Source organism: Motacilla alba, chromosome 20 (genome assembly GCF_015832195.1).
Source record: "Motacilla alba alba isolate MOTALB_02 chromosome 20, Motacilla_alba_V1.0_pri, whole genome shotgun sequence".
In the NCBI taxonomy this organism is placed as follows: domain Eukaryota; kingdom Metazoa; phylum Chordata; class Aves; order Passeriformes; family Motacillidae; genus Motacilla; species Motacilla alba.
In genome coordinates, this window is record NC_052035.1 from 10,570,913 (window position 1) to 10,594,806 (window position 23,894).

Here is a 23,894-nt window from a genome sequence, read left to right on the forward strand (position 1 = left end):
ATCAGTTTGATTCTGATGTAGACTGCAAGTGATATTAAGAGTTGCCATGTGGCTTCTTTCAGCCTATTTGGCAAAAGCATTCACCATTCTAAGGGTCCAGTGTTGCAAATACAGTAATTGCAGCTCTCAATGGTAAACATCTCAAATGGCAGATTTGGTCTGTACTTTAAAATATGTACTGTGTGGGCAAAATCCTGCTTGGGAGCACAAGCTGCTTCGGGGCATGAGAGGTGGGAAGCATGGGAAGGCTTCATTTCGGTTTCAGAGGAACACAGAGGCCACCAGCACCCACACACTGCTGTTCTCAGCTCCAAAGCTTCATCACACCCAGCACAGCTCCCAAACCTCCCCTTCCAGTGGCATGGACATTGTCAGTGCACATCAACGTCCTCTGAGGAAAGGAAAGGGCACAGCATCATCCTGGGATGTGACAGACATGGCTTCAAGTGCCTGAGGGGAATGTTTATCCCGTGCAGTATAAACACACCAGTCCGGGAAGCAACGTATTGCGCAGAGACGCCTTGAGTCACTTTGTGGAGATAAATGCTGAGTTTATGTCCTCCCAGCCCCGGGTCTGCCTTGCCCATATACGGCCCAGGACCAGCACTGCCTTGGCTTTGCTTCAGGAGCTGGAAGCGTGCGGATCCATCCCTCGGCAGGGTTCGGGGCTGCCGGTGAGTCTCGGGGCAGTGCGGGGCTCAGCGCCCCGGGCTCGGCGGGCTGGGGTCCCCCTCAGCCCTGCCAGCCGGAGGCTCGGCTCCGAGCCCGCTGCGATGGAGCAAGAGGACCTTCATCCGCTTTGACGTGCTCAGACGCCTGCGATGGGTTTAGCAGATGTGTCCTGCTGCCTCCAGGAAGGCCAGGACCTCCTGGGAACGGGCGGCCACCGGCGCTACTGACGGCTCGGGTGGGGACACGAGCGGAGGAGAAGTTTTTTGAAAGTAACACAAAGGCACACGGTGGGTGGTCGTGCAGGGACACGGGCGGTGATTGCAGGGGGGCACGGCGGGCTCGTGGCTGCGGCAGGGAAGCCGCCGAGGGAGCAAAGGGAGAGGCCGGGGAGGGCCCGGGGGTGCCGCGGCCGCCCCGTCCCCGCGGGGCTCCCGGCGCGGCCCCGCCGGCGGCGCCAGCACCCGGCACGGCCCCGCGGGCCGGGGGCGGGGCCTCGCGCTGGCAGCCAATGGCCGCGGGGCTGCCGCCGGGCTCATTTGCATTCGAGCGCGACGCAGCCAATGGGCGCGCGAGCCGCCGGCCGCGCTGCGTTCCAGCCGCCCCGCCCGGGCGGCCGCGGCTCATTCGGAGAATGGCTGCGGCCACGGCGTGCGGCTCCCCGCCTCCCCGCCCGCCCCGCGAGCAGCCGCCGCCGCGCAAGCGGGGCGACTCCCGGCGGCGGCAGGCCGCCCTCTTCTTCCTCAACAACATCTCCCTGGACGGGCGGCCGCCCTGCCCGCCCGCCGAGAAGCCGCCGCTGCCCGCCGGCCCGGGCGACGGGGAAGAGGCGGCGGCGGAGCCGGCCGGAGCCCCCCCGCGCTTGCTGCCCCCGCCGCCCGTATGCCAGCCGCCGCCCGCCCTGCTCCTGCCCGGCGTGCCCGCGCTCGCCGCCGCCGGAGCCAAGGGGGATGCGGACCCCGCCCGCGGGGGCATCTTCCTGCCGCAGCTGCTGCTGGGCGGCCCGCTGTGCCCGCCGCCCCCGGCGCCGCCCGCCCTGCCGGGGATGCTGGCGGCCCCCAAGCCGGGCGCCCCGGGGCTGCTGAGCCCCACGCAGAGCGCGGCGGGCGGCGGCTTCGCTCTGGAGGCGCAGCGGCAGAGGTGAGTGAGGGGACGGGGCTCGCCGGGCCAGCCCACAGCCCCCGCCCCCGCCGCGCTGACCCCGCGGGCCGTGGGAAGCGCCGGGACCCCCCGCGGGCCTGGGAAGAGCCGGACTTTCCCAGGGCCCTGGGCCGGCCGGCGGCTCCGGGAGGGGGAGCGGGGCATGGGAAACGGGCGCCCCCGGGGACGGCGGCCGTGGGAGGCGGCGCCGGCCCCGCGGTGGCCCCGGGAGCGAGCACCTGCCCCGGCGGCCCGGCCAGAGGTGCGCGGGGATCCGGCCGGGGAGCGCTGCCCGGCCCGCGCTGCCGCCGCCTCGGCAACGCCGCTCGGGCCCGGGGGCGCGGAGGATGCCCCGGCCGGCGCAGCGGCGCATGAGGGGGATCTGCGATGGGCATCTCTCGCTGAGGCTGTGTCTGCAGGTTTGCGGTACCCTGAACCCTGCCTTCTGCTTTTCCCCAGCCCGGTTTCTGCGTTTCTCTGTTTCCCGATGAAGCTGGCAGGGTCACTGTTAGGCAGAGCGCTTCCTCCACTGCTGGTGTCGTGCCTTCTCCTGTTCTTGTGCTGCTGGTCTCTGCAACTGTGTATTAATGAATGCTTGTGCACAGGGAGCTTGAAGTCAGCCTCGGGGGAGGATGCTCTGGCCTTCAGAGCAGGATTACCATTGCATTTCCAAGGGACCTCTGTCAGGCTGAAAGTGTTGCTTTTCTAATCGACTGGAAGACAGGCTCTTGCTCAGATCTTGGGGATTTGAGCTCTGAAAGAACTCTTTTCAGGCCGTTTCTTGCATAAACAGCTCTGTAAAGTGAGCTGGCCCTCTGAGCCTGCAGATAGGCAGCAGTATCAAAGGCTTTAAGTCTCCGTGGTCTTTACAGTGGCTTCGAGAGCTTTGTCAGTGAGCTGAAATAGAGATGTTGTCAGTGCTTTAAAGCCGGGGAGTTTGCTAATGCAGTTGATGGGTATTCCCTTTCAGTGTGCATCTCACAGTGGAGATGTCCTGTGTATCCCCAACGTGGGGGTTCAGGTGAATTTGAAGAGAAGTAGCTGTTTGTCAGTAGTGTGGGGGGGTCCTCATGTGTTGTGCCTCCTGGGGTGTTTTCTTCTTGAAATGTTATTCACCACACTGCTTTTCTTGTCCTGGAAGAGACCTTTCTTTCCTTCCTTGTTTGTTGGAGAAATTGGAGCTGTGGCTGCCAGCTGGGTGCCCTGTATTGTGCAGTTGTGTGCTGCTTGTTGAGCAGGAAAGCCTGGAGTGAGGGTGTTGCTGTGGAACAGTTCCTACCCAGCACTCCTGGTCCACAAAAGCCAGCACAGGAGGTGCTGTGTGATTTAATTTCATTGCTTTTATATTGTAGGCAAAGCTCTTGAGGGCAGGTTTTGCTTCAAGAGTTTCAAAGCACAGTTCCCTTTGTGGATGTAGCTTTCGTTGTGCCTGAGCATGTAGAGCTCTGGAGAAATGATCCTTCTCCTTCCCATGCCAAGTCAATAGGACACTAAGAAAATATTCCTAGGATCTTCTCATTTGATGTCCTTCCTCCCTCTTTCTTTGGCATCAGGTTTGAGCTGTTCCACTACAGTAATTCTAATCAATCTGGCTGAAAAGAATGATGAATCAGAAATAAAAGGTAGAGAGAAGTGCAAGAGGCAATCAAGGGAATCAAAAGGCTTCTGTCTTTAGAGTGATGACAAAATAAACCATGGAAGATCTGGCTGGAAGGATATATTGTATTGATCAGTTTGCATACTACTTTTGAGGGTGATTTAGAGTGAGAGTTCATCTGGTTTTCATCTTGAAAGAAAAAGGGCATCCACTCAAACCATCAGACAGGAGATTCACATCTTCACATGGACACACACATTTTCTGACAAAAGGACAGCTTTGTGCTGCCTGTGGAGATGTGTTAGAGCCAATGTACCTCATCCCAGTCACACTGGGCACGGGAGTGGGTGAAATGGACCATCCCTCTGTAATGACAGTTTCACTGTCAACTCACAGGGTGAGTGACTTACCTCTTTATTTTTCACTGGACAGTTTCATGCTTTGGTCTGTGACAGAATATCTCCCATCCCCTCTGAGCAGAGGCATCTCTTCTTGTTGTAACTACGTGAGGAGTGATTCAGGGAATTGCAGGAGGAATGTCCTTCAGGACAGCGGTGCTTTTACTCCATCCCCTTCTGTGTTGGGTGAGCTGTTTGTAAACTAAGATTCCAAAGTCAGCAATTACAAAATGGATCTTCGTTTATTAGGACTTGGGAATCTGAGAATTGTTTTGCCATACAGCAATGTTGCTATTCCAGATCATTAACTGCCCGCATCATGCAGGGTTACAGGCAAGTGAAGTTGGTGGAGGGAAGGGGGAAGTGGAATCTGCACTGCCATCGTGGACTTTCATCCCTGGTATCCACTTTAGGCAGCTGTTCTCTTCAGAGTCCTTTTTGAGGACTGTCAAGAGCTATTTGAATTTTCCTCAGACGCACGGGGATCACTGGCTGCAGGGTCTCCAGACTCATTCTGCCTGTGTTCAGTGACCAGTCTTGTGCCAAGTCTGGGAATTTCATCCTGCTGGGGCTTGCCCCGACCCATGGAGATCTCTATCTACTATCAGCATCTCTATCTACTGACAGTATCATTGGGCAGAGTTTTATTACAAAACTTGACCTTGTTTGACTTGATTGAGAGGTTGCAAGAAGCTGATGAGACCGGCCAGCGTGGCTCAGGGCAGGGTGTGACAGCACCTCAGCTCGAGTTGGGGCTTGGTTATTGGTAACAGGCAGGATCTGCACTACAGCCCAGGGAAGGAGAGATCTGCTCACCTGGTGTAACCTGGAGTTCCTCCATAGCTCTCAGGTCCTTTAGGATGGAAACTTAGCAGAGGAGGCACCATTCAAACCTGGATGCTCAGTTTCATTGTGCTGCTGGCTGAGCATTATAAGCTGAATGACTTTAACCTTCCACTTTCATTCTCCTAAGGAATCTTCTGTTTACAGGATCTTAAATTACAATGCTGTGTTATGCCAGCTTGCCTGATCTGCTTGCCATCCCTCTTCCCTTCTCCTTTTCCTTCTTGCTCTGTTCTTTTGTTCTTTCAAAGAACGAGCCTCACAGAAAGCAGTGGGGGGAGGCAGCAAACAGGGAACAAATCAGCATTCACAGATTTTTAATGAATTTCTGCAGCTGGGTCTGAAACTGGCAGAGCTTTCTGGGGAAACACAGATAGCAGAGAGCCCTGGAAATAGCCAGGTTATGAAAGCATGAAAAATGGAAACAACAGCCCTGGATGTCAATGCTTGTTGTGCTGCTGAGGTTTTATTATAGTGTAATGTAAAAGCAGCTGGTTTTGCCATAATTTGCTGCATTTTGCTGGGCCTAAGAATAAACACAGAGACTAAATTATTTGTGACTGATGCTTTAATGTCCTTGGAGTTCAGTGGTCAGGGAGCTGAACTGAGTGTTTGTGATAGCTCAGTCATTTCTGATTTATCAGCAAATTTAGGTCATTTTGAAAGTGGGAGTTTAAACAGTAGTTGATAACAGCAACACTTTGGACCTACTCTGCTTTTGAGTGTTAATTGGATGCCAGATTGCTGACATAGGTGTGATCAGATTAGTTCTGTGGGTGGAACAGCAGAAATGCTTCGTCAGGATTTTATACTTATGGTGGTTAATGTGTTGTTTTGTCCTACTGTCAGCTTAGCTGCTGTTGTCACTTCAAGGAATATAAACATTTTTATAAAAACCCCTCTGCTAATAAACAGATACTGTTGAGATGGATGAAATAAAAAGTCTTAGTCTAAATTTTGAACCTAATTTGGAATAAGCTGGGCACATGGTGCTTTTCAGGAAGCAGCGAGCTCTGTCAAAGATGACAAGCTTTGACCTTTCAGAGGTGAACAGCAGACTGGGATGTGCTGCTCGAGGCTGAAAATGAGCATATTCTAAGCCTGAACTTCATTTAAAAGTCAGCTGGAATGTTAAGGCTGCAGTCTCCTCCCCAGGTTGCTTCAGCAGATTTCTCTCATATTCTTGACTGCAGGTGAGCTACATGTGTCCACTATTAAGGGTTTCATAGTTGCCTGTGGACATTCCCAGCCAGGAATATTAAGCAGAAGAAGTAAATTGTATGCCTAGCAGGGAACTTGGAGATCAGAACATCCAAGTCCTTGTGTCCTGTGCACTCCTGTGAATGGGTCTGGGTCAGGCAATCCGAGACACTTCCAACACCGAGGTTATTTGACCTCTTCAATTTAGACAGTCCAGAGGCTTTAAAGTATCTTTGCTCTCCAGGCAGGAGTAGTCTGTGCACAATTAACTGCACTTGCAGCTGATTTTACCTGTGGATGGATTCTGCAGCTTTTCAGAGTGATGCAGGAGGCCTGGCAGTGGGTTTTGGGATGCTGCAGGTTTGGGGATTCCAGCTCAAAGCTCCTTTCTGCAGGAGGTAATGAGGGTGGTCAGAATGATGTTGTCTTGCTTCAAGTCAAGGACTCCTCAGCCAAGAATGAAAACACTACTAAATTAAATATAAAAGCCAGAATAACTTAATTTTGGGAATCCCATTCAGATCTCCAGTGAGAAAGTCCTGTAGGAGTGTTACAGTATATTAAAAGTAATGATTTAGTTATATATAGTGTATTAGATATATAGATATTAAATACTGTGTTCTCCTGTTTTCCATCTGTCAGCCAGTTAAAGCTGTGAGGCTGTCAGGCTGAGGGAGCTTGAAGATATTTTTGAGCCTTCTTTTGAAGGTTGTTCTGAAGGTGTCTGGCTCTGTAGTTGGAGTTTTAAAAATGCACAATGAAATTTAGGCTCTTTAATGAGCACAAGGTATTGTTGATAAAGCAGGTGACTGCAGATGGAGGGTGCTCAGCTAAAGCCACTCAGCCAACCCAGTTCTTCAGACAGAGCTCCAAACTCCTGACCTTTGGCTTACAGCTGTTGTGTATTTAACCTACTGTAACTGGAATTCACCTGGAGTTACTGGAACCTACTGTAATAGGAATTTACCTATTCCCTGAAAAGGTGGTAAAGGAAGAACCTTCAGCTTGCCCTCTGTTTCACAAGACATACCAAGCCCTTAAAACTCAAAGCTTGCTGCCAGCTGATCCTGCTGCTGAGGCTGTGATCCTGGAGCTCTTCTCCAGGGAATGCTCCTCTTGTTCCAGCTCTTGCCCCGGTGGTGGTACCCAGGTGCAGACCTGCCTCAGGGCTGGGTAGCTGGTTCATTTTGGAGTCCCCACAGCATGGGCTGAACTGCTGCTGGTCAGGGCTGCTTGCTCAACAGCAAGGACAGATTTGCCCTTGCCATGTTGTGGCTGCTGCAATTTAAGCATAAAATTTTGCCCTAGTAAAGCTGCAACCTCTTGACTGTGCATTGAAGGGGACGACTAATGAAATGGGAAAACCAAGTGCCCATAAAAACACTGAGGGACCTCTCTAAACTTGCTTTGATTTGGTTTCCTCCAGTAACCAGTTTTAATTTTCTCCTTCCCAGTTAAGAGCTTCTCTCTTTCTCTCTTTTTTTTTTTTTTTCTTCTTCCTTTTTTTCCAGCTTGGGAGTTTATTGTGCTGAAGGCTTTTATTTAGCAAGGCGCATGATGAAATGACAGCATCATCTCTCAGTGAAGTGCATGAATATTTCTAGCATAATGCCCACAGTGTCATCAAGGACACACTTTGCATTTCACGTGCCTGTTTTGGTCAGCAGTTCAGTGCTGAGTAAGCAGAGCACAAAGCACAGGGGGCAGCCAGGTTGGTGAGTTATGAACAACTCCAGGAACTGGGAGAAATTTGGAGACATGTTGGTGGTGTTCTGGCCAGCATATCTAGTCTGCTTTGTGAGAAGCAGAAGGGATTTTTAGGAGTGAGCTTTAGGAGAGGGCTGTGGGCAGAGCAAAGCTTACATCTGGCTTGGTGGTTCTGTTGCAACAGCTGGGCTTTCACAATACTTACTGGAAGGCATTATTTTCTCCTTGCATTGTCTGAACACTCTGAGCACCAAAACAATGTGATTTATGAAACTCAATGAATATAAAGCTCATTCTGTATTAGGTTTTAATCATATGTGAATCAGCAATGAAGTAGCAGCTGCTGTGAAGATTATCTAATTTCTTTCCTTGTTAGTATTTAAAACTCTCCAGGCTTAGTGAGCTTCCCACTTACTCGGCCTCCACCTTCATTCAAATTATACTTCATTTCTGTTCATTCTCATCTGTTCCACAGGCTGTGTGACACATTCTTCCCTTGCATGTTGCTTCACTGGTGGAGGAGTTGGAGCAGGATTTTCTCCTGGCTGTTTGGGACCAGCAGGAAAGCCCCTGGTGCCCTTTCAATTTTGCAAACAAGCCTTGAGTAGGAACACAAAGCTGAAGGAATTGGGCCTCCTCCTTCATCCTGGGCTCTCACAGAGGGACCTGCTCTGTAGCCTAAAAGTGTTTTTCGTAATCATGTGGCTGATTTCAGTTTACCCTTTAAAATGAAGATTGCTGGATGAATAAGTTAAACTAGCCCTGCTGTGGGACTTGTATTTATTCTCTGGCAGGCTGGTACTTAAATGTCAGAAAGCTCCTGGGATGGGGCCTGCAATCCAAATGCACGTTTGTGGTGCCATAAAACAGCGAGAGCTGACTTTGTGAGGAAGGAGCACTGAGCTGTACACTTACTCTTGGTGATGCAAAGTGTCTTCTCTGCCTCTCAAGGAGCATCTGAGCTGAAGCCACCCAGCCATGAAAATGGCCTGCTCAGTGCTGGGCTCTTCGTGACACAGATCCTTTGTGAAGTCATTTGTTTTACCAAAGACATGGTTTTGATGTGATTCAGTGTAAATGCAGTCTTGGGTTTCTTTTGGCTTTAATTACTGAGAACCTGTTGCTAGCAGTGAGCTGTACTCAATCTGCTTTTGAGCAGGAAACTCATTAGTGTGAGCACCGAGGGTGGTGAGGCACAGGGCACTGATAGCAGAATAGGGATGCTCCCACTCACACACTCTGGGATGCAAGTCTGAAATCACTGAATGTCTCCTGGGCTGCAGGAGAAATGGCAGCTGCTAAAAAGTAAGCTTAAATCCAAGGAGTAGCTTTCTTAATGCCCCAGTGCCTGGATTTTACCTAGTGAAGCTCAAGCACAGTTCATATCTGTTTGTTGTCTTGCCTCAAGGAATGAAAACAATACAGTTTAATCTTAAAATATGTCTTGGAAAAACAAAGCTGACAGGTATGTCTTCCTGTTGTAAGCAGGATTTGGGATCTGGATTTCTTGTGCAAATTACCTTTGACAGTTGTTTTTAAGCTAGTGCTTCCAAAAACCAATAAATGATTTTTTTGTCCTTGTTATATTAATGACTCAGCCTCTTGACAAATGTGATCCTACTGAGGCCTGTAAAGGACATTACAAAGGGGCATCATATTAAAATAAAACTCAAGCGAGAAACAGGAAACCAAATTCTATTAGGCCCTAATTTTACACAGTAATTAAAAATCCTTGACCTCCCCCATCCCACTCATCTGCTGGCAGTACCATGGCTAAAGAGCAGCAGAGGGTGTCAGCCCTGCTGCTAATTTTAGCCCAGTGCCTGGGGTGTGTGCATGCAGGGCCATGGATGCAGCTCCAATGGAAACAAATCCACACTGCTGGGTCCCTTGGAGGAGGGGGAGCTTTGGCAGCATCTTTGAACACTCCTGTTGCAGGGCTTGGGGATCCTGGAGGTGATGAGGACGAGATGACAGCATAAGATGAACTCTGGGTGCTGTGTTGGTGGAAACATCTGAATGTTGGCTGAACATTCAACTAGGGGTGCTGTGTGGTGGGCTCAGAGTGCAGCCCTGTCCCTGAGAGGGATGGGGGTTAATCAGGATGGGGGAGAACCCCTGTGAGATTTTAGAAGCTTTCAGTTTCACCCTTCAGGTGGTCTGTTCACCTGCTGTGAACAGCTGGTCTGTTCACCTGCTGTGGCAGAAATGCAGGAACCAGAAGGCAAAACGGAGAGGAGCTTCCAAGGTGCCAAATGGCAGCTGCACCACTGGCCACTGTCAGGCTCAGTATTGAGGGTTAAGGCCCGTCTTTAAGGGGTTAAAAGGAGATTTGTGTGGTCTGTTTGTTGCAGAATTTGTGAGTGCAGAGTGGGGCCATGGGTGCCCAAGGGAGTGCCTTAGAGGACTGTTAGTGGCCCAGGAACAGGAGTGGATGAGGCTGGTCTGTGCCTGAAGCCACATCTGAGAGCACAGGGCCAGCATGCCTTGCATTCAGTACCTGCTGAAGAACTTGCACACTTCCAGCTGCAGGAGCATCTTTGTCCTCCTCGGTGTCTGCAGGTAGCCCAGCGTGGGTGAGAGAAGGGAGAAAACTCTTGGCAAGCCAGCAGAAAGGTCAGTGTTCTCTAATCTGGAGCTGTGACTTAACAAGCTTTCTTCTTTCCATTCATAAGACAGGACATGTAGGGATTACCATGGCTATACATAGATTGCTCTTAGCTGTGTGCTGTCCTGCTGGGAACACTGAAGAGCTGTGTCACCCTCAGGGCTGGGGATCCCACTGCTGCTAATCCAGTGTCCAGCCTCTGCAGAGGGACCCTGGCAGGACCAGAAGAGGACAATTCAGAAGCTGGAAGCACTCAAACACTGGATTTCCTCAGTGGGAGATCCATCAGGAAGAATAAATGTATGGGATAGCTACCGCTTCCCAGGGCAGGAGTCAAAATGTAGCTCTGAAGATAATTTGTTGGGTTTTTTTCTGAACAAAAGTGTTTTTGTGGGCTTTTTCAAGTGCGTGTTCAGCTGGTCAGGGATTTGGCAGCGGTGTTGGATTGTGTGAGCCCGTGTGTGCACACGGAGATAACAAGCCAAGGCGTAATCTAGAATTCCTCTACTTGATAGCCCCTTATCTCTGGGCATGGGCTCTGTGTGTTTTTGCTCTTGATGGGTCCCCTCGAGGTTCTGGCTCTGTAAACACAGTTGCTGTTTTTAATGGTTTGAGAGTGTACTGCTTAGGCTTTATTGGCTCCTGAAATAAAAGGCTGGGAAGCACCCAAAAATGAGCTCCTGGTCAGGGACATGCAAGCACCCAGATCCTCTACAGCTTGTCACAGCACTGGCTGGTGCTGGCAAGCAGGCATGTTTGGACTTTCTGTTGGAATTACACCTGCTCCATGGAACCCATGAACACTTTAATATTGGATATTTCAATTGCAAATTGCCAGGTCACACATGGGTAAGGCTGCATAACTCAGCATATGTAGAGATGTTGGTATTCTTAGGATTCAGGTTGCTTTAAGCAACCTACACACTGTGTAAACCACTTAAAATCCTTTGAATTCCATGGACCATAGCAAGAAGTGTTAGCCTGGGTGAAGCTGCTTAGCACACCATAGGTGACTTGACATTTTTTTGTCATCAAAGTTAGCAGTCACTGGAGTGACGCAGTGCAGCCTGTTGTGCAAGTGTGAGTTGGCTGCATGAGAGGAGCACTCAAACTAAAGCAAATATATGTCACTCAAACTAAAGCAAATACATGTGTGTGTGCATATATATAAGTGCTCCAAAAGTGTCAAATTTTGCTGCATTCTCCAAGTACTGCACTAGCGACTCTCAGAACATGTTGAGGGTGCTCTGTTGCTGTGAAGTGTTAGGTTGGGCCTACAAACTGATTCAGGTACTCTGGGTTAGTGAGAATTCTTCACATACACCCCGTTTTGGGATTTGAGGGACAGTGTCTGGCTCAGGGTGAGGGATTCCTCCAAGGTGACAGCTTCACTCGCTGAGGGCAGAAATTATTTACAAGTGTAGCTAAAAATGAAGTTTCCTGTTGGCAGAGTGGGGATGAGTCATTGTGGTTCTGAGTTAGGGGGTGGGATCTTCTCTTCGCTGCAGCAGGGTTTTACTTCCAGATCTGCTCTCGGTTCAGGTGTTTGGCACTCTTGTCCCTGTTACTGAGATAACAAGGGGGAATTCAGGAGCTGTAACACCCTGGCTGAGTCTCCACCGTGGAGTTAGGAGTGAGGGTGTAGCCGTGGCTCTCCCAATCCATCCTTTTACTCACACCAACCATCCTTTAACAGAACTGTGTGCTTTTTTTTGTCCCAGTGCCCACTGGCATTGGCTGTGTTTTCCCTCTGCTTGCCATACACGGCGTCTTTCTGTCTCCATCCAGCTAGGTCTCCCCCGGGAGGGGAGGAAGGTTGTGGATGTTACCAACTGCATTAGAGCCAGGAGGTTTGCAGTTACTTCCTCATTTCATGAAGGGAGTTTTTTATTGAAGTTTTTTATGGAATTTTAGATGCTAGATGAGATTGGAGAGCCGTGTAAATGTGAAAGTGTTAAACATTCCTGTGCCGTTCTTGCTGAAAAACAGCAAACCAGTAATAATTTTAAAACTGAAGTGCTGGTGGAGGGTGTTGAAGCTGTGCCAGGAATGTTCTGCAGTTGCACCTTAATGGCTGTGGACTTGTAGGAGGCAGTCTCTAGCAATACTGAAGGTGTTAGTCCTGTGGGAGTGCTTGCCTCCCTTGTGTTTGCAGAAAGGGGCACTAATTTTTCATCCTCCTACCTGTTAGAGTTCTGAGCTTTACTTCCTTTTAAGAGTGCCTGAACAGTGCAGCTGAGAGTCTGCTTTGCTGCAGCTTGAGTTTTGGTTTTTTTGGTTTTTTGTTTTGTTTTTTTTTTGCCAGAAGCTGGTATTGTCAAACCAGAGTCCTGCAACTTTTGTCTCATTGTGCTGCTTCTACACTGACTTCCATGGCAGCACTGTCCATTAGTTGAGTTCCTGTCTCGCTTGGGAAGAAAACCTTGGACTTGAGCACACATGGCTTGTGCTAAAAGTGTAGCATAATGCATGCTCAAACAAAGGCAGAAAATATAGACTCTGATAGTTGTAGTGTCAGCTTTTTGCTGGTGGAGTGCATTGTTCCTATAGAAATTGCAGTCAAAGTTGCACAATTCATTTGTAAATCTCTACCAACAAAGAAAGACTTGACTTGGACAATAGTAATGCATCTTACTTTGGCAAAGTCTTTTTTTTTTGCTTGAACGTAATATCCTATTACTGTTACACTAACTCACATGAGCCCTACTATTATTCTTGCATCTTCCATTCTGGGACTTCACATGGATGCCAAATACTTTTTGCTTCCTCTAATAACCCTCTCTATTGTTTCTCTGAGAGATCTGTCAGTTTTATTGAGCTGCAGTCACAGACTCTCAGTCTGCAGACTCCTGGAGCTGGGGACAGCTGTTCTGAATGGAGAATGCACACAGATGTTTGGTCATCGTACAGATGTACCTGTATCTCAGCTTAAATTGATATAAAATTATTTATTCCCCTGCCTTGATGGGGGAATCTTTTTGTGACATTCTTGCCAGATTTTAAATGAGTATTTGGAAGCTTTTCAGGTAACTAATAGGCTTTCTTCTGTGTGGCAGATAATGGATGGTCTTGTTGATGAAGTTGGTATAAGTATGCATTTCAGGGGTCCTAGAGGGGGAGACAAGTTCTTGGCCTTTTAAGGAATTTTAAACTCTTAGTTAAGCACTCTTGCAACCAAACAAAACTCCAGAAAACCTGCCATGCATCCTAAGAGCTCGTAGATCTGTTGCAGTTCATAAACTCGGAGGCCATGAACTAATGCTGTTCACTCTTCGTGGTGTTGTGCATTTTGCAGAAGGCGTTTTATCTCCCAGCGCTGCTCTCTAGACTTTTTAGAAGACATAGTGGAATATGCCAGTGTACGAAGGTACTTGTTTTCAAAAGCAGCATTAACCTCAGCTCGTTGCATGCAGTCCTCTCCTCCCTCCACCCTCTTCCACGCCAATATCTGAGGTCCTGCATGCTAGTGCTGCCATCTGATCATACAACTGGCATGAATTTTTTTCTCAGAACACTTAACAGATTTGGCTTTTTTTGTTTGTTTTTTCTTTTTATCGTTGCAGAACCAAGCATATATCTGGGTCTCCAAGACACAAAAGTTTGAAGAAGATGCACTTCATCAAGAACATGAGGCAGTATGACACCAAGAACAGCAGGTATCATGTGGAGATCGAGGTTCCCCCTGTTCTTGTGTGCAGTAGGAAGCAGCCTCCAGTTCCATCCAGTGAGACATTTAATATCAGTGAGAATTAGAGGATGCCCCTGGGGCCTTGTTAGCTTTATCCCGACTTCTGTCGAAGGTGGTAGGTGCTCATATCTGCTACCTTTGCAGCAATACACTGATGATTCTGCCATCCTACTCTGAGGAGGTTAAATCATTCTCTCTTTTCTTCTCTCACTTTTCTTATTTCTCTCGCTTTGTTTATCTCTGGCACTCAGAGAGGTCAGAGCTGAGGAGGATTTAAGGAGAATGGCTTGGTTTAGCCAAATTCTTGGCTCATGGTTGCCAAGCAAAAGAGAAAGGGAGGATGCATTTATGTTTATTATTAACAGAAGTGTGAGGTTTCATCTAAATGTAGACTATTATCTGCATATTTTCATAAGGTTTATGTAAAAACTACATAAATACAGATATATATTTAAGGACTGGGATCTCCTTTGAGGAGCTTTCAAGGTGAGGGCAGGTCCTAAACACTGAGATTTGATAGAGAGCCCCAAGGACCTGCAGGGTCAATGTTAAACCTCTGCTCTTCTGCTGCTTTCTGGAAACACTAAATCCATGGCAGTATCTATGACTTGCAGAGCAAGATAAGAAGAGCCTTGTGTTATTATCCCATAAAAACCTGCTTTTAACTTCTGGATCTTAATTCACATCCTGATCTTTCCCCATCTGCTTACAGGATAGTGTTGATCTGTGCTAAACGAACCCTGTGTGTGGCGTTTTCTATCCTACCTTACGGGGAGGGACTACGGATCAGGTGAGTCTCTGCAACTGCTCTGTGAAATGCCTGCTCTGTTGTTTCAAAAGAAATGAGTGTGCTTGGTGTCTCCTGTTGTGAAGCAGGTGAGCCTATTTAACCTGCCATTCATGTGTAAGGACAAGAGCTTGCTGTCAGGGCAGTAGAACCAGACACTGCCGCAGTGTCAAAGTGTTCATTCCAACTCCAAGAGAAAAATACTGGAAAAGGCAGACTTTTCTTCCAGTGTTTATTCACATTTTAAAACATTCCAGTCCTGTGAAATCTCTGAAATCAGCTTTGAACAGATAATGTGATTGGTTGCTGTGTAGGTTTTCTATACTCCTAAAGTGGTCAGAAATCAACTGTCTTTAGAGCCACAAACATTGGTGTCAACAAAAAAGCACAGGGAGCTTCAGGGAAGGGTGCTCTTGCCTTCAGTGGAAATTCTCAAGGGTTTATAGTGAATTTACACCTGAATAAGTTAAAGATGCTCTTCTGTTTCTTAGCTTTAAGCTGTGAATGTCACTATTTGCAACCTAAGAAAAGCAGAAGCAGTTTGGACTGATTCACACTGCTTTTGGTGTTTGGACTACGTTTTTGTTTACAACTGTCAGTATGTTCGTTTATGAGAAACAAAACCCACACACTGGATTTCCCTGGGTCTTTCTTCAATCCCTTGTGAAGTTTAAGTCCATTCTGTGAAAGTCTGTTATCTACAAATATACCATACAAAACACTAATTCTGTTCTGGCAAAACAATTGTGTTGTCACTTCTGTCCTGTCCGTAACTTATGGACAAAGGAAACGGATGCTTAGTGGTGGGAACTGTATTGTATGCAAATACATGCCATAAAAATAGTTGATGGGAAAATATTCTCCCACATAATAGAAAGGCAGCAAGGTCACTGGAGCTATTTCAGAGCAGTTCTGAGCACCGTGCTGTTCTGCTTGCAAGCTGGCAAGGCAGTTCTTCACTTGAAAACTGGATTTGGCATTGGAATATTGGTGACAAAGCCACGTGCTGCCATTGCTGACACGGAGACCTGAAGCTTCATTCTGAACTTGAGCTTGTGTGCACAGGGGTTGCAGATTTGCTCTTGAAAGGCAGGTTTCTAATCCTGGAAAACAAGTAATGTAAATCACGTTTACTATTACATGTTTGAGCATTAGAGGGTTGGGAATAGAATGGTCTTGTGCAGAAAGATGATATTAAAACCAGTTTACATTCAATAGGTAGATTGGTAGGTTTGTGTTAAACTGAAATGAAATCTGATGCTTTAGTTAATGAACATCTCTACATTTTAAAAGAGTAGTTAAAAGCTAATGCTCTCCTGAAGGTGGCATTGAGGGGGTTGGCTTGTTTCCACACAGAAGAACTCTGACCTGGTGGTGTTGGTTGGTGTTTACCATGGGAAGCTGGGCTTGCATTTTGTAATAGTGCTCTTTCTTACCTGCATTTAGTGATCTGAAAATGGAAGGTCAGAAACAGAGACATCCTTCTGGGGGAGTTTCAGTATCTACTGAGATGGTGCTTGGACTGGAAGGAGTAGAGCTGGGTGCTGATGGCAAGGTAAGGACAATTACTTTTTCACCCTGGGGCCATTTCTTGCTGGGACAAATCAATTTATGCAGTGCTTTGCTGTCCATTATGTGAGAGCTGTGGCTTTTCAGAGCAGTGGAAGTTTTAGCCCCATAGTTTGAAATTGTGGCTTGTGGTAATGCTTCTTCTGAAGAGGCTTCTGAAGCTTGTGATTCCTTCTGCCTCTGTTTCTGGAGAATTGAGTTAGTTTTGCTATCTGTGGCAACATGTGAGTGAAGTTCTGATAGAAATATGGATGAAATTCATACTGCTTTAGTTAAATTTATAATGCCATCATTTTACTTGTGATTCTCTCCTTTTCTCTGCCATCCCACCAAATCTTCTACAACACTTCATTTTCAAGTTGTGAAAACAAGGCACGCCTCATCCAACTTTTCCCTTCCTCCTGTCTCACACTTCCAAGCTCCCCACTCCCAAATCCAGACTCTAGGGGACTCTGATTTGGAAAATGCTAGGTGTCTGGAAATAAGCTTTTCAGTAGATTTCCCCTCATAACCACTACAGCTTTCTCTTCTTTCAGGTTGTGTCCTATGCAAAATTCTTGTACCCGACCAACGCTCTGGTTGTTCGCAAAGCCGACGCCTACGGTGCTGTTCCCCCCTGTCGAGCCAGTGCTCCCCGGAGTCTTCCTGGATCAAGATACAAACCTGTGACAGCAAAAACAATACCAGCAGGGACAGACATCGGTAAGGACAGAGCCAGCTCTGTCACCACTGGTGCATGCAGCAGAAGAGGCAGAGATTTGTCTGAGACAGCTGCAGGTGGTCAGTGTGTTGTTGGGATGGAGGTGCTGCAGCTCGTTAGTGCAGTGCAAATGATGAGCCTTAGGGCTGAGGCTTCCACAAACTCTTTACATCCTCCATATATCTGGCCTAGTTCTGTTTATGCCATTCAAGAGGCACAAAGCTTTTCCTTGGGAATGTAAAGTTTTATGTTTCTCACCAAGAAACATCTGGTGTGCGTGGATCCAGGTGGTTCTCCTTGCCTTCTAGCACAGTAACAATGCATAAGCCAGAGTTTGTGCCAAGAATCCCTTCTCTTATATAAAGAGCAAACCTCACAACAACTCTGTTAGACTACAGGCAAAAGAATTCAGTCTTGGGTAGTTGTTTTCTGGGTATATTTGTAAATGCAAACTCAGTTTGCACTAAATCTAAAATGGTATGTCAGGCATGGTGTGTGTGTGGTGGAGAAAGCATTTGTGTGGTTTATTTAATGGTTCTAATTTGTGACTGGTGCATTTATTAAATGCATGTATGCACCTGTAGCTGCAGTTTGTGCTGTGAGATCTGCCAACACTTAACATTTGCTATTTGAAAACTTTCTTAAGGAGGAAACAGGGAATTTAAAGCTCTTTTTCTGGTGACCCAATGTGCTTTCCTCATTGCTTCAGGAAGTGAAGCTGGAGAAGCTGCAGAGTACGATCCAAATCTTCTGGATGATCCTCAGTGGCCCTGTGGAAAACATAAACGTGTTCTCATCTTTGCCTCCTACATGGTGAGTGACTGGCACTCCTGAAAGAGGAGAGACTCCCTGACAGATCCTCCTGTAAAGAGTTTTTTTGAGGAAGAAAAATTCCTCTAGGAAGAAAAAGTGGGTTTTTTTGATAACTGATTAGGAAAAATACAAACAGTTGAGTTTGTACAGTAAGCTTGTCAAAAGCCAACCTGACACCTGTCTTCATGTTGTCATTTACCTCTTGCAATCATTTGCTTACTGTTTTTTTAAGGACTTTGTCTTTGTTGGGATTCAACTTTGGAACATTTCAGAAATGTTAAATTGTGAATAACAAAACTCAAGTTTGCTTTTGCATTAGTGTTTTTTGGAAGAGTTGTTTGGCTGTCAGTCCTGTTCACAAGACAAATGATAAATTTTGCTTCTTGCATTTCAGACTACAGTCATAGAGTATGTGAAACCCTCAGACCTTAAAAAGGATATGAATGAAACCTTCAGAGAGAAGTTTCCTCATATCAAGTTGACACTGAGCAAAATTAGGAGGTAAGAAATAAGATGTGAATAACAAGAACATCATCCACACTGTCTGAAGCTGCACTTGTATGCAGCAAATACTAAATCTATTAATAGCATATATGATTAAACACTAATCTCCTGTTGTCAGTTGAGCTGACTTGTAGGATGACAGCCCTGTACTGGAATCTTTAGGATGCTGAGAAAGGGTAACAGTTGGTTTTCAAAGTTCCACCTCAAGGGTTTTGTTTCACCAACTGTGGTGTACTAACACTAGGAGCCAATTAACAGTGGAGTGGCATTAGCTTTGAAACAAACACTTGTAACCTGATTGCTTGGCTGCAGTGCAATCCCACTCCAGCTGGATTGGCTTTCTGGGCCCTCTGGCTATTTTTGCCTTTCAATTACCAGACTCAGTGATGACCACAGACTCTAACAAGATTGTAGGATAAAGAATGTTAGATCTGGGGAGACTTGGTAGAGAAAAGCTTTTTGTGAAGGCTACACAGAATTTCTCATCCTTCAGTAAATGCATCTGGTTGCTCCTCACCAAGATGCACTGTTGCACCTTCAGAGAGCTGTAATCTTGCTGGTGTTACAGGGAGATTAATGCAATCAGAGCCTGTTGAAATAGCCAGCTTAAACACAATTCTGCTGAGTCACCAGGGCCAGGTGTAGCTCAGCTCCAGGGAAAGGTTTGCTTGGGCAGTTCTGTTCAGCCCGAGTCCTGCATGCTCCTCTTTGCAGCAGTTCAGAGCAGTGTGTTCCTGCAGAGATGAGGTAGCTACAGTGGGGATGGCAGCCCTGGGAGGAGCCATCCACCTCCAAGCCTGCTAGATGCTGAGGTGAGGGGCTGGCTGTGTGGGGAGTGTGGAAAGCAGGCTGCCTTCCCCTCACACCTGGCTCTTACACAAAGTGTCTGCTAGACGGGTCTCTGTGCAGCAGCTGCTGTCATCTGCAGGGCTCTGCTGTGGTTTTCTGTAGGTCAGAGTGGTTCACTCTTATGATATGAATCACAAACCAGTTTGGGAACCCAGAAGAAATCCTACAGCAATAGACTCTGTGTCAGTGAGGCAGCTAAGCTCTGGTGTTTATGGGCACATGAGGAATTGTTCTACCGCAGTGGATGTTGTCAGCCAGGTGAAATCAGTTTGTGCATCAGCACCAGCTGGGCTTTTCCCCTCTAGGATAATTCTTGTCATGGTTTTCCAAATAGGAGTCTTGCCCATATGCTCCTCTGAGCTGCTGTCCTGCAGTATTTCTACAGCATTTAATAAAATCTGTCATGTCTGGGGGGGTGTCTTTTCTCCTGTTCCCAGTTTGAAGAGAGAGATGAGAAACCTGAGTGAGGAGTGCAGTCTGGAGCCAGTGACTGTCTCCATGGCTTACGTTTACTTTGAGAAGCTCGTCCTTCAGGGCAAACTCAACAAACAGAACCGCAAACTGTGTGCTGGTGCTTGTGTTCTGCTCGCAGCCAAGATCAGCAGTGACCTCAGGAAACACGAAGTGAAACACCTGATAGATGTAAGTGCTATGAGCCTTGTTCCAGCTGCTGTCAGAACCTCCTCCCCAGCTCACAGGCAAAGATTAAATGCAAGCTTTTCAGTGTGCTTGCATGGAAGACCAGCTCTTTCAGTTTTATGTCTCATTAGGGCTCTTCCTTGCTTTGTTTTTTTAATTCATTAAAACTATCTGTTTGGTGCAGGCTAGTGTCTTACTGATCCTCCAGTAAAGTTATTTTTGCACTCGTATCTGTTTGCCAGAGAAGCAGTAACAGTTGTGTGGGTGTCACAGCTGAGCTGATAAGCTGGTCTTGATTCTGAAAATACAGCTCAGGCCACGCATCACACACTTAATCTAACAATGCCTTGAAATCACCTGGATTAACTGATTCTTTCTCCCCTCCTTTGTTTTGTTTTGTTACCACTGTGATAGAAACTAGAAGAGAGGTTCAGATTCAACAGAAGGGATCTCATCGGTTTCGAATTCACCGTCCTCGTGGCTTTGGAACTGGCTCTGTATCTCCCTGAAAACCAAGTTTTACCTCACTACAGACGGCTCACACAACAGTCTTAACCAAAGCTCCATCCCAGCTGGCATCCAGCTGTGCTGGGATCCCCCCCCAGGATGCTGCCTGTGGAGGTGCCACTGGCTCCAGCTCGTTGGGAAGGCTGCAGGGTGTTGGGAACTGTCGAGGTCTGTGGACACAGATGCCAAATCTGGGGGATGGTACGAGAAGAGTTATCGAACTTTTGTTTTCGTTTGGACATTTAAAGCACAAATATTCACCAGTCAGCTGTCATGGCTGCTTATTATTCCTTATTTATCTTCCTGGTTTTACTAAAACTGTTCTTCCTTATGAAGAATACTAAGGTATTGGTTCTTTTTATTTTGTTTTGTTTTAAGCCTTTATTGTATTCCTTGAAACTGAAGGAACATCACTTCCATTCCAGTGCACCATAAAGTTCAGATGTTTCTAAGAACCTTCTCACATTTTTACATCAATGAAATGCATACTTTATTTTTTTAAAGATGTGCCTAAAACTGGCTGGTCTGGTACCAGTGCTTTTTAAGTTAGTTCTGTTATTTAGTGGGGAATCCTGAATTTGTATAGCCATTTATTCTTTACCTGCATTGGCCTTGCATACAAGGAAAACAATTCCAGTATATCTGCACTAATAATATACAGGGCATCTATTCTATGATGTATAAGTAGCGAGATTGAAATTACTCCATTTCAATTTATTTACTATAAATAACTTAAAAATATACATTTTACTTTAGAAGGGAAATTGGTTTGAAAACCTGTCATGAAGTACCACACATTGAGTGAGGTAGCTGGGAAGTGATTGCCGTCCTAATTCACTCTTGAGTGGAAGATGAGCACTTGACTAAGAGCAATTTGCTGTCAGATGTATAATTTAGGGGTTTTATTTGTTTCTCTGTTCTGTAGCCTGAAATAAGCACCTTTTTTAGGATTGACTGTATTATAGATGGTTTTATCTGAGCAAATATGAAGCCAGTAGAGTTACTGCTGCCAGCCGAGGCCAACGAAACCAAGCATGCTCGGTATTTCAAATGCTACTTTTTTACTCTCTGTTCTTCCAAGCGTTGCATCACTGTGATGTCCTCATAAAACTGGCATTTCTTGCACATCTGAGCAGCCACTACTGGCTGGTGCCCAGCAGCTCTCTAGAGTTCAAATAACTTCTCTGCCCGTTGGCTTATTCCTTCCTTTATTTTTACAGTATCCAGGTTGGGAATGAATTCTTGATTATAGGCGGAACCTTCTGGGGTATTGGCTCTTGGGTTTATTTTCTGAAGCAATATTATGATACAAGTTACTGGGTCCCTTTGCAAGGAACAAAACTGATACTTGGTTATTCCTGCTGAGAAAGTTGTCATTTAAGTTTGACTCATAAACTGCCAGACCTCATGCCGAGGTCAGGGACTTGCTATCCAATATGTAAGTAATGTAAATTCCTGTTCCTTGTTAAATTAAATACTGGTCGTAGCCAAAACCAAAGCTGAATCCTTGCTCTTCAGCCGTGTTTTGTCTGAAGCTAATTTGGCTTCATTAGAATTGCAGCAAACTTTACTGGAGCCCCTTCTTCTCTGAGTGGGGCCCAAAGTGTATTTTTCATATATAATAATTACAGTGACTATCAAACCTTTTGTAACTGTGTTCAGCTGTATGTAGCTTCAAATTATTTGTGTGAAATTTAATATGCTTGTGATTTCTCTAACACAGAAGGACTTTCCAGTCTCCAGAAGTGAGATGTAGCTAATAGCTTAGACAATAAGCTTGCCAGGTATCTTCCAAAAGGTTTAAAAAAATTGCCTACTAGTTAAACTTTCTACTGAATATAACTGTCCTTGCATGCAGAAATAGTGATGTACCAAACATCTAGTGTGTAATGAGCCTCCAAATTAGCAGTGGTGCAGACAGCTGAGGTGCTCCACCACTGCCCAAGGCATTGTGGAGGGGCCAGAGGTACAACAGAGCAAAGAAATTGCTCACGGAACAGCGTGATAAGTACGGATGAAATCTGAACGTGTCTTTCTCTGGGAACTTCTTTATTTAGTGTATAAAGAGTTTTCTGTAACAAAATTAACTTTCCTTTCTCACCATCCGAGGGAACAAAATGCACTTTGGTTTGCAGCACTTTGCAGTCTGTATTCAGTGGAAGTTTGTCTAGCTCAAGTGGCCATTTGGGCTGAAATTACACTCCCAGAATCTGTGGGTTTACGTCATAAAACCGGCAAGCTTTTGTTTCCTTCCAGGAGAACAAATTGGGCTAAAGGAGCATTAAATTACAGAAAGCTGAATGTTGTCTAATGGTTATTGTAGCCCTCGGCTTGGGCACACGCTCGAGTTGGGAAGCCAAGGATGATGCGGGGCAGCGAGGGCTGTGCCAGCTGTGTCCCGCAGAGCTGGGGCTCGGGGTGATGCTGCCCAGAGCCTGGGGCTTCTGCAGGAACGTGTGAGGGTGCAGGAGCAGCCAGCCCTTCTGCAGGGATCCTCCCGCAGCTCCGCCTGCTCTGCCCGGGCGCAGCTCGCACTGCTGAGCGGGAATCTCTCTCTTTCCACCTAAAAGCTGCCACCGTGTGGCAAAGGACTCTCAGTTCCTTGTGTGTTCGACCTCAGCGCGGGACCCAGAGCCAGACCCAGAGCTGCCGCTTCACGTTTGCACAGCCACACTCCTCTTGCTCTGAAGGGAAACAGGTTTTCAGCGAGGGGGGTCTGGTGCTTTGTGAAGGTGCTGCTGGGGTGGCTCAGCACGGAGAACTCTCTTGAGAAGAGCCTGTACATTTTCCTGTAAACAAAAACTCTTCTGGTTTTGTCATGTTCCATTATTTAAAAGTCTCAGTTGTAGCCTGTTTGTCTTGGTTTGGTTTTATTTTTGTTTGTTTGTTTGTTTTCTTCTGTGAAATTAAGATGCTGTGAAATAAAACCTGTTTTGGTACATGGTTTGTAACCAAATGTCTCATTTTGGAGTAACAGAATGGGTGGTGTTGGAAGGGCCCTCTGGAGGTCATCCCCTCTCACCCTGCTGCTAAGGGCGGGTCACCTGGAGCAGGTGACACAGGAACGTGTCCAGGTTTGAAATGTCTCCAGAGGCACAGCTGTTCCAGTGATCTGCACCCTTAATGGAAAATTATTCCTCGAGTTCAGGTGGGATTTTTTGTGTTTTCGTTTATGGCCATTTCTCCTTGTCTGGTTGTTGGGCACCACTGCAAAGAGTCTGGCAACATTTTCTGCCAGCCCTTGGCGATTTCTGTACGTTCTGAGGAGCCTCTCTCAGGCCCAGCTCCTCCAGAGTCCTCCTCCTGAGAGCGATGCCGCAGACCCCTCATCCCCGCTGGGTTCTCCGCGGCCCCTCCCCAGGAGCTCGGGACGGTCTGTGGGTTTCCGCGAGGGTTTCGAGGCGCTCTGCTCGCAGAATCCCAGAGGGGTTCAGGATGGCAGGCACCTCTGGAGCCCATCCCGTCCAACCCCCGCCGCGGGAGCGTCACCTGGAGCGGCTGCGCTCGGAATGGCACCTGAGAGGCCCGCTCCGGTGTGCAGCCCCCAAAGAGGAGCTGTCCCTGGAGCGGGATACGAGCCCCGCGGCCCTGAGGGCCGGGCCGGGAAGGGCCAGTCCCCGCTCTCCGGGCCGGGAAGGGCCAGTCCCCGGTGCCCGCGGCCCTGAGGAACCGGGCC

The 23,894-nt window shown here is 47.3% G+C and overlaps 1 protein-coding gene across 3 annotated transcripts; it reads left to right on the forward strand.

The window, feature by feature from the left end:
* The first annotated feature begins 1,267 nt into the window (after positions 1 to 1,267).
* CABLES2 (Cdk5 and Abl enzyme substrate 2) lies at positions 1,268 to 23,894 on the forward strand. Of its 3 annotated transcripts, none has more exons than XM_038159000.1 (10): positions 1,268 to 1,809; positions 13,458 to 13,529; positions 13,726 to 13,818; positions 14,563 to 14,640; positions 16,084 to 16,192; positions 16,743 to 16,908; positions 17,616 to 17,719; positions 18,114 to 18,220; positions 19,510 to 19,714; positions 20,126 to 23,894. In XM_038159000.1, the coding sequence occupies exons 1-10, from the start codon at positions 1,304 to 1,306 to the stop codon at positions 20,264 to 20,266; spliced, it is 1,581 nt and encodes a 526-aa protein (XP_038014928.1). In that variant the 5' UTR covers positions 1,268 to 1,303; the 3' UTR covers positions 20,267 to 23,894. The 3 variants fall into 3 exon arrangements, with proteins under 3 accessions (XP_038014928.1, XP_038014929.1, XP_038014930.1); XM_038159002.1 differs by lacking the exon at positions 1,268 to 1,809 and adding an exon at positions 1,817 to 2,235; XM_038159001.1 differs by lacking the exon at positions 13,458 to 13,529 and having other exon boundaries at positions 1,269 to 1,809.

Excerpts from the sequence above, each read along its gene's own strand:
- CABLES2 (XM_038159000.1), top strand. The coding sequence starts at position 1,304 with ATGGCTGCGGCCACGGCGTGCGGCTCCCCGCCTCCCCGCCCGCCCCGC. Across the intron at positions 14,641-16,083 it reads GGGGAGGGACTACGGATCAG|TGATCTGAAAATGGAAGGTC; the intron begins GTGAGTCTCTGC and ends ACCTGCATTTAG. Across the intron at positions 16,193-16,742 it reads AGCTGGGTGCTGATGGCAAG|GTTGTGTCCTATGCAAAATT; the intron begins GTAAGGACAATT and ends CTCTTCTTTCAG.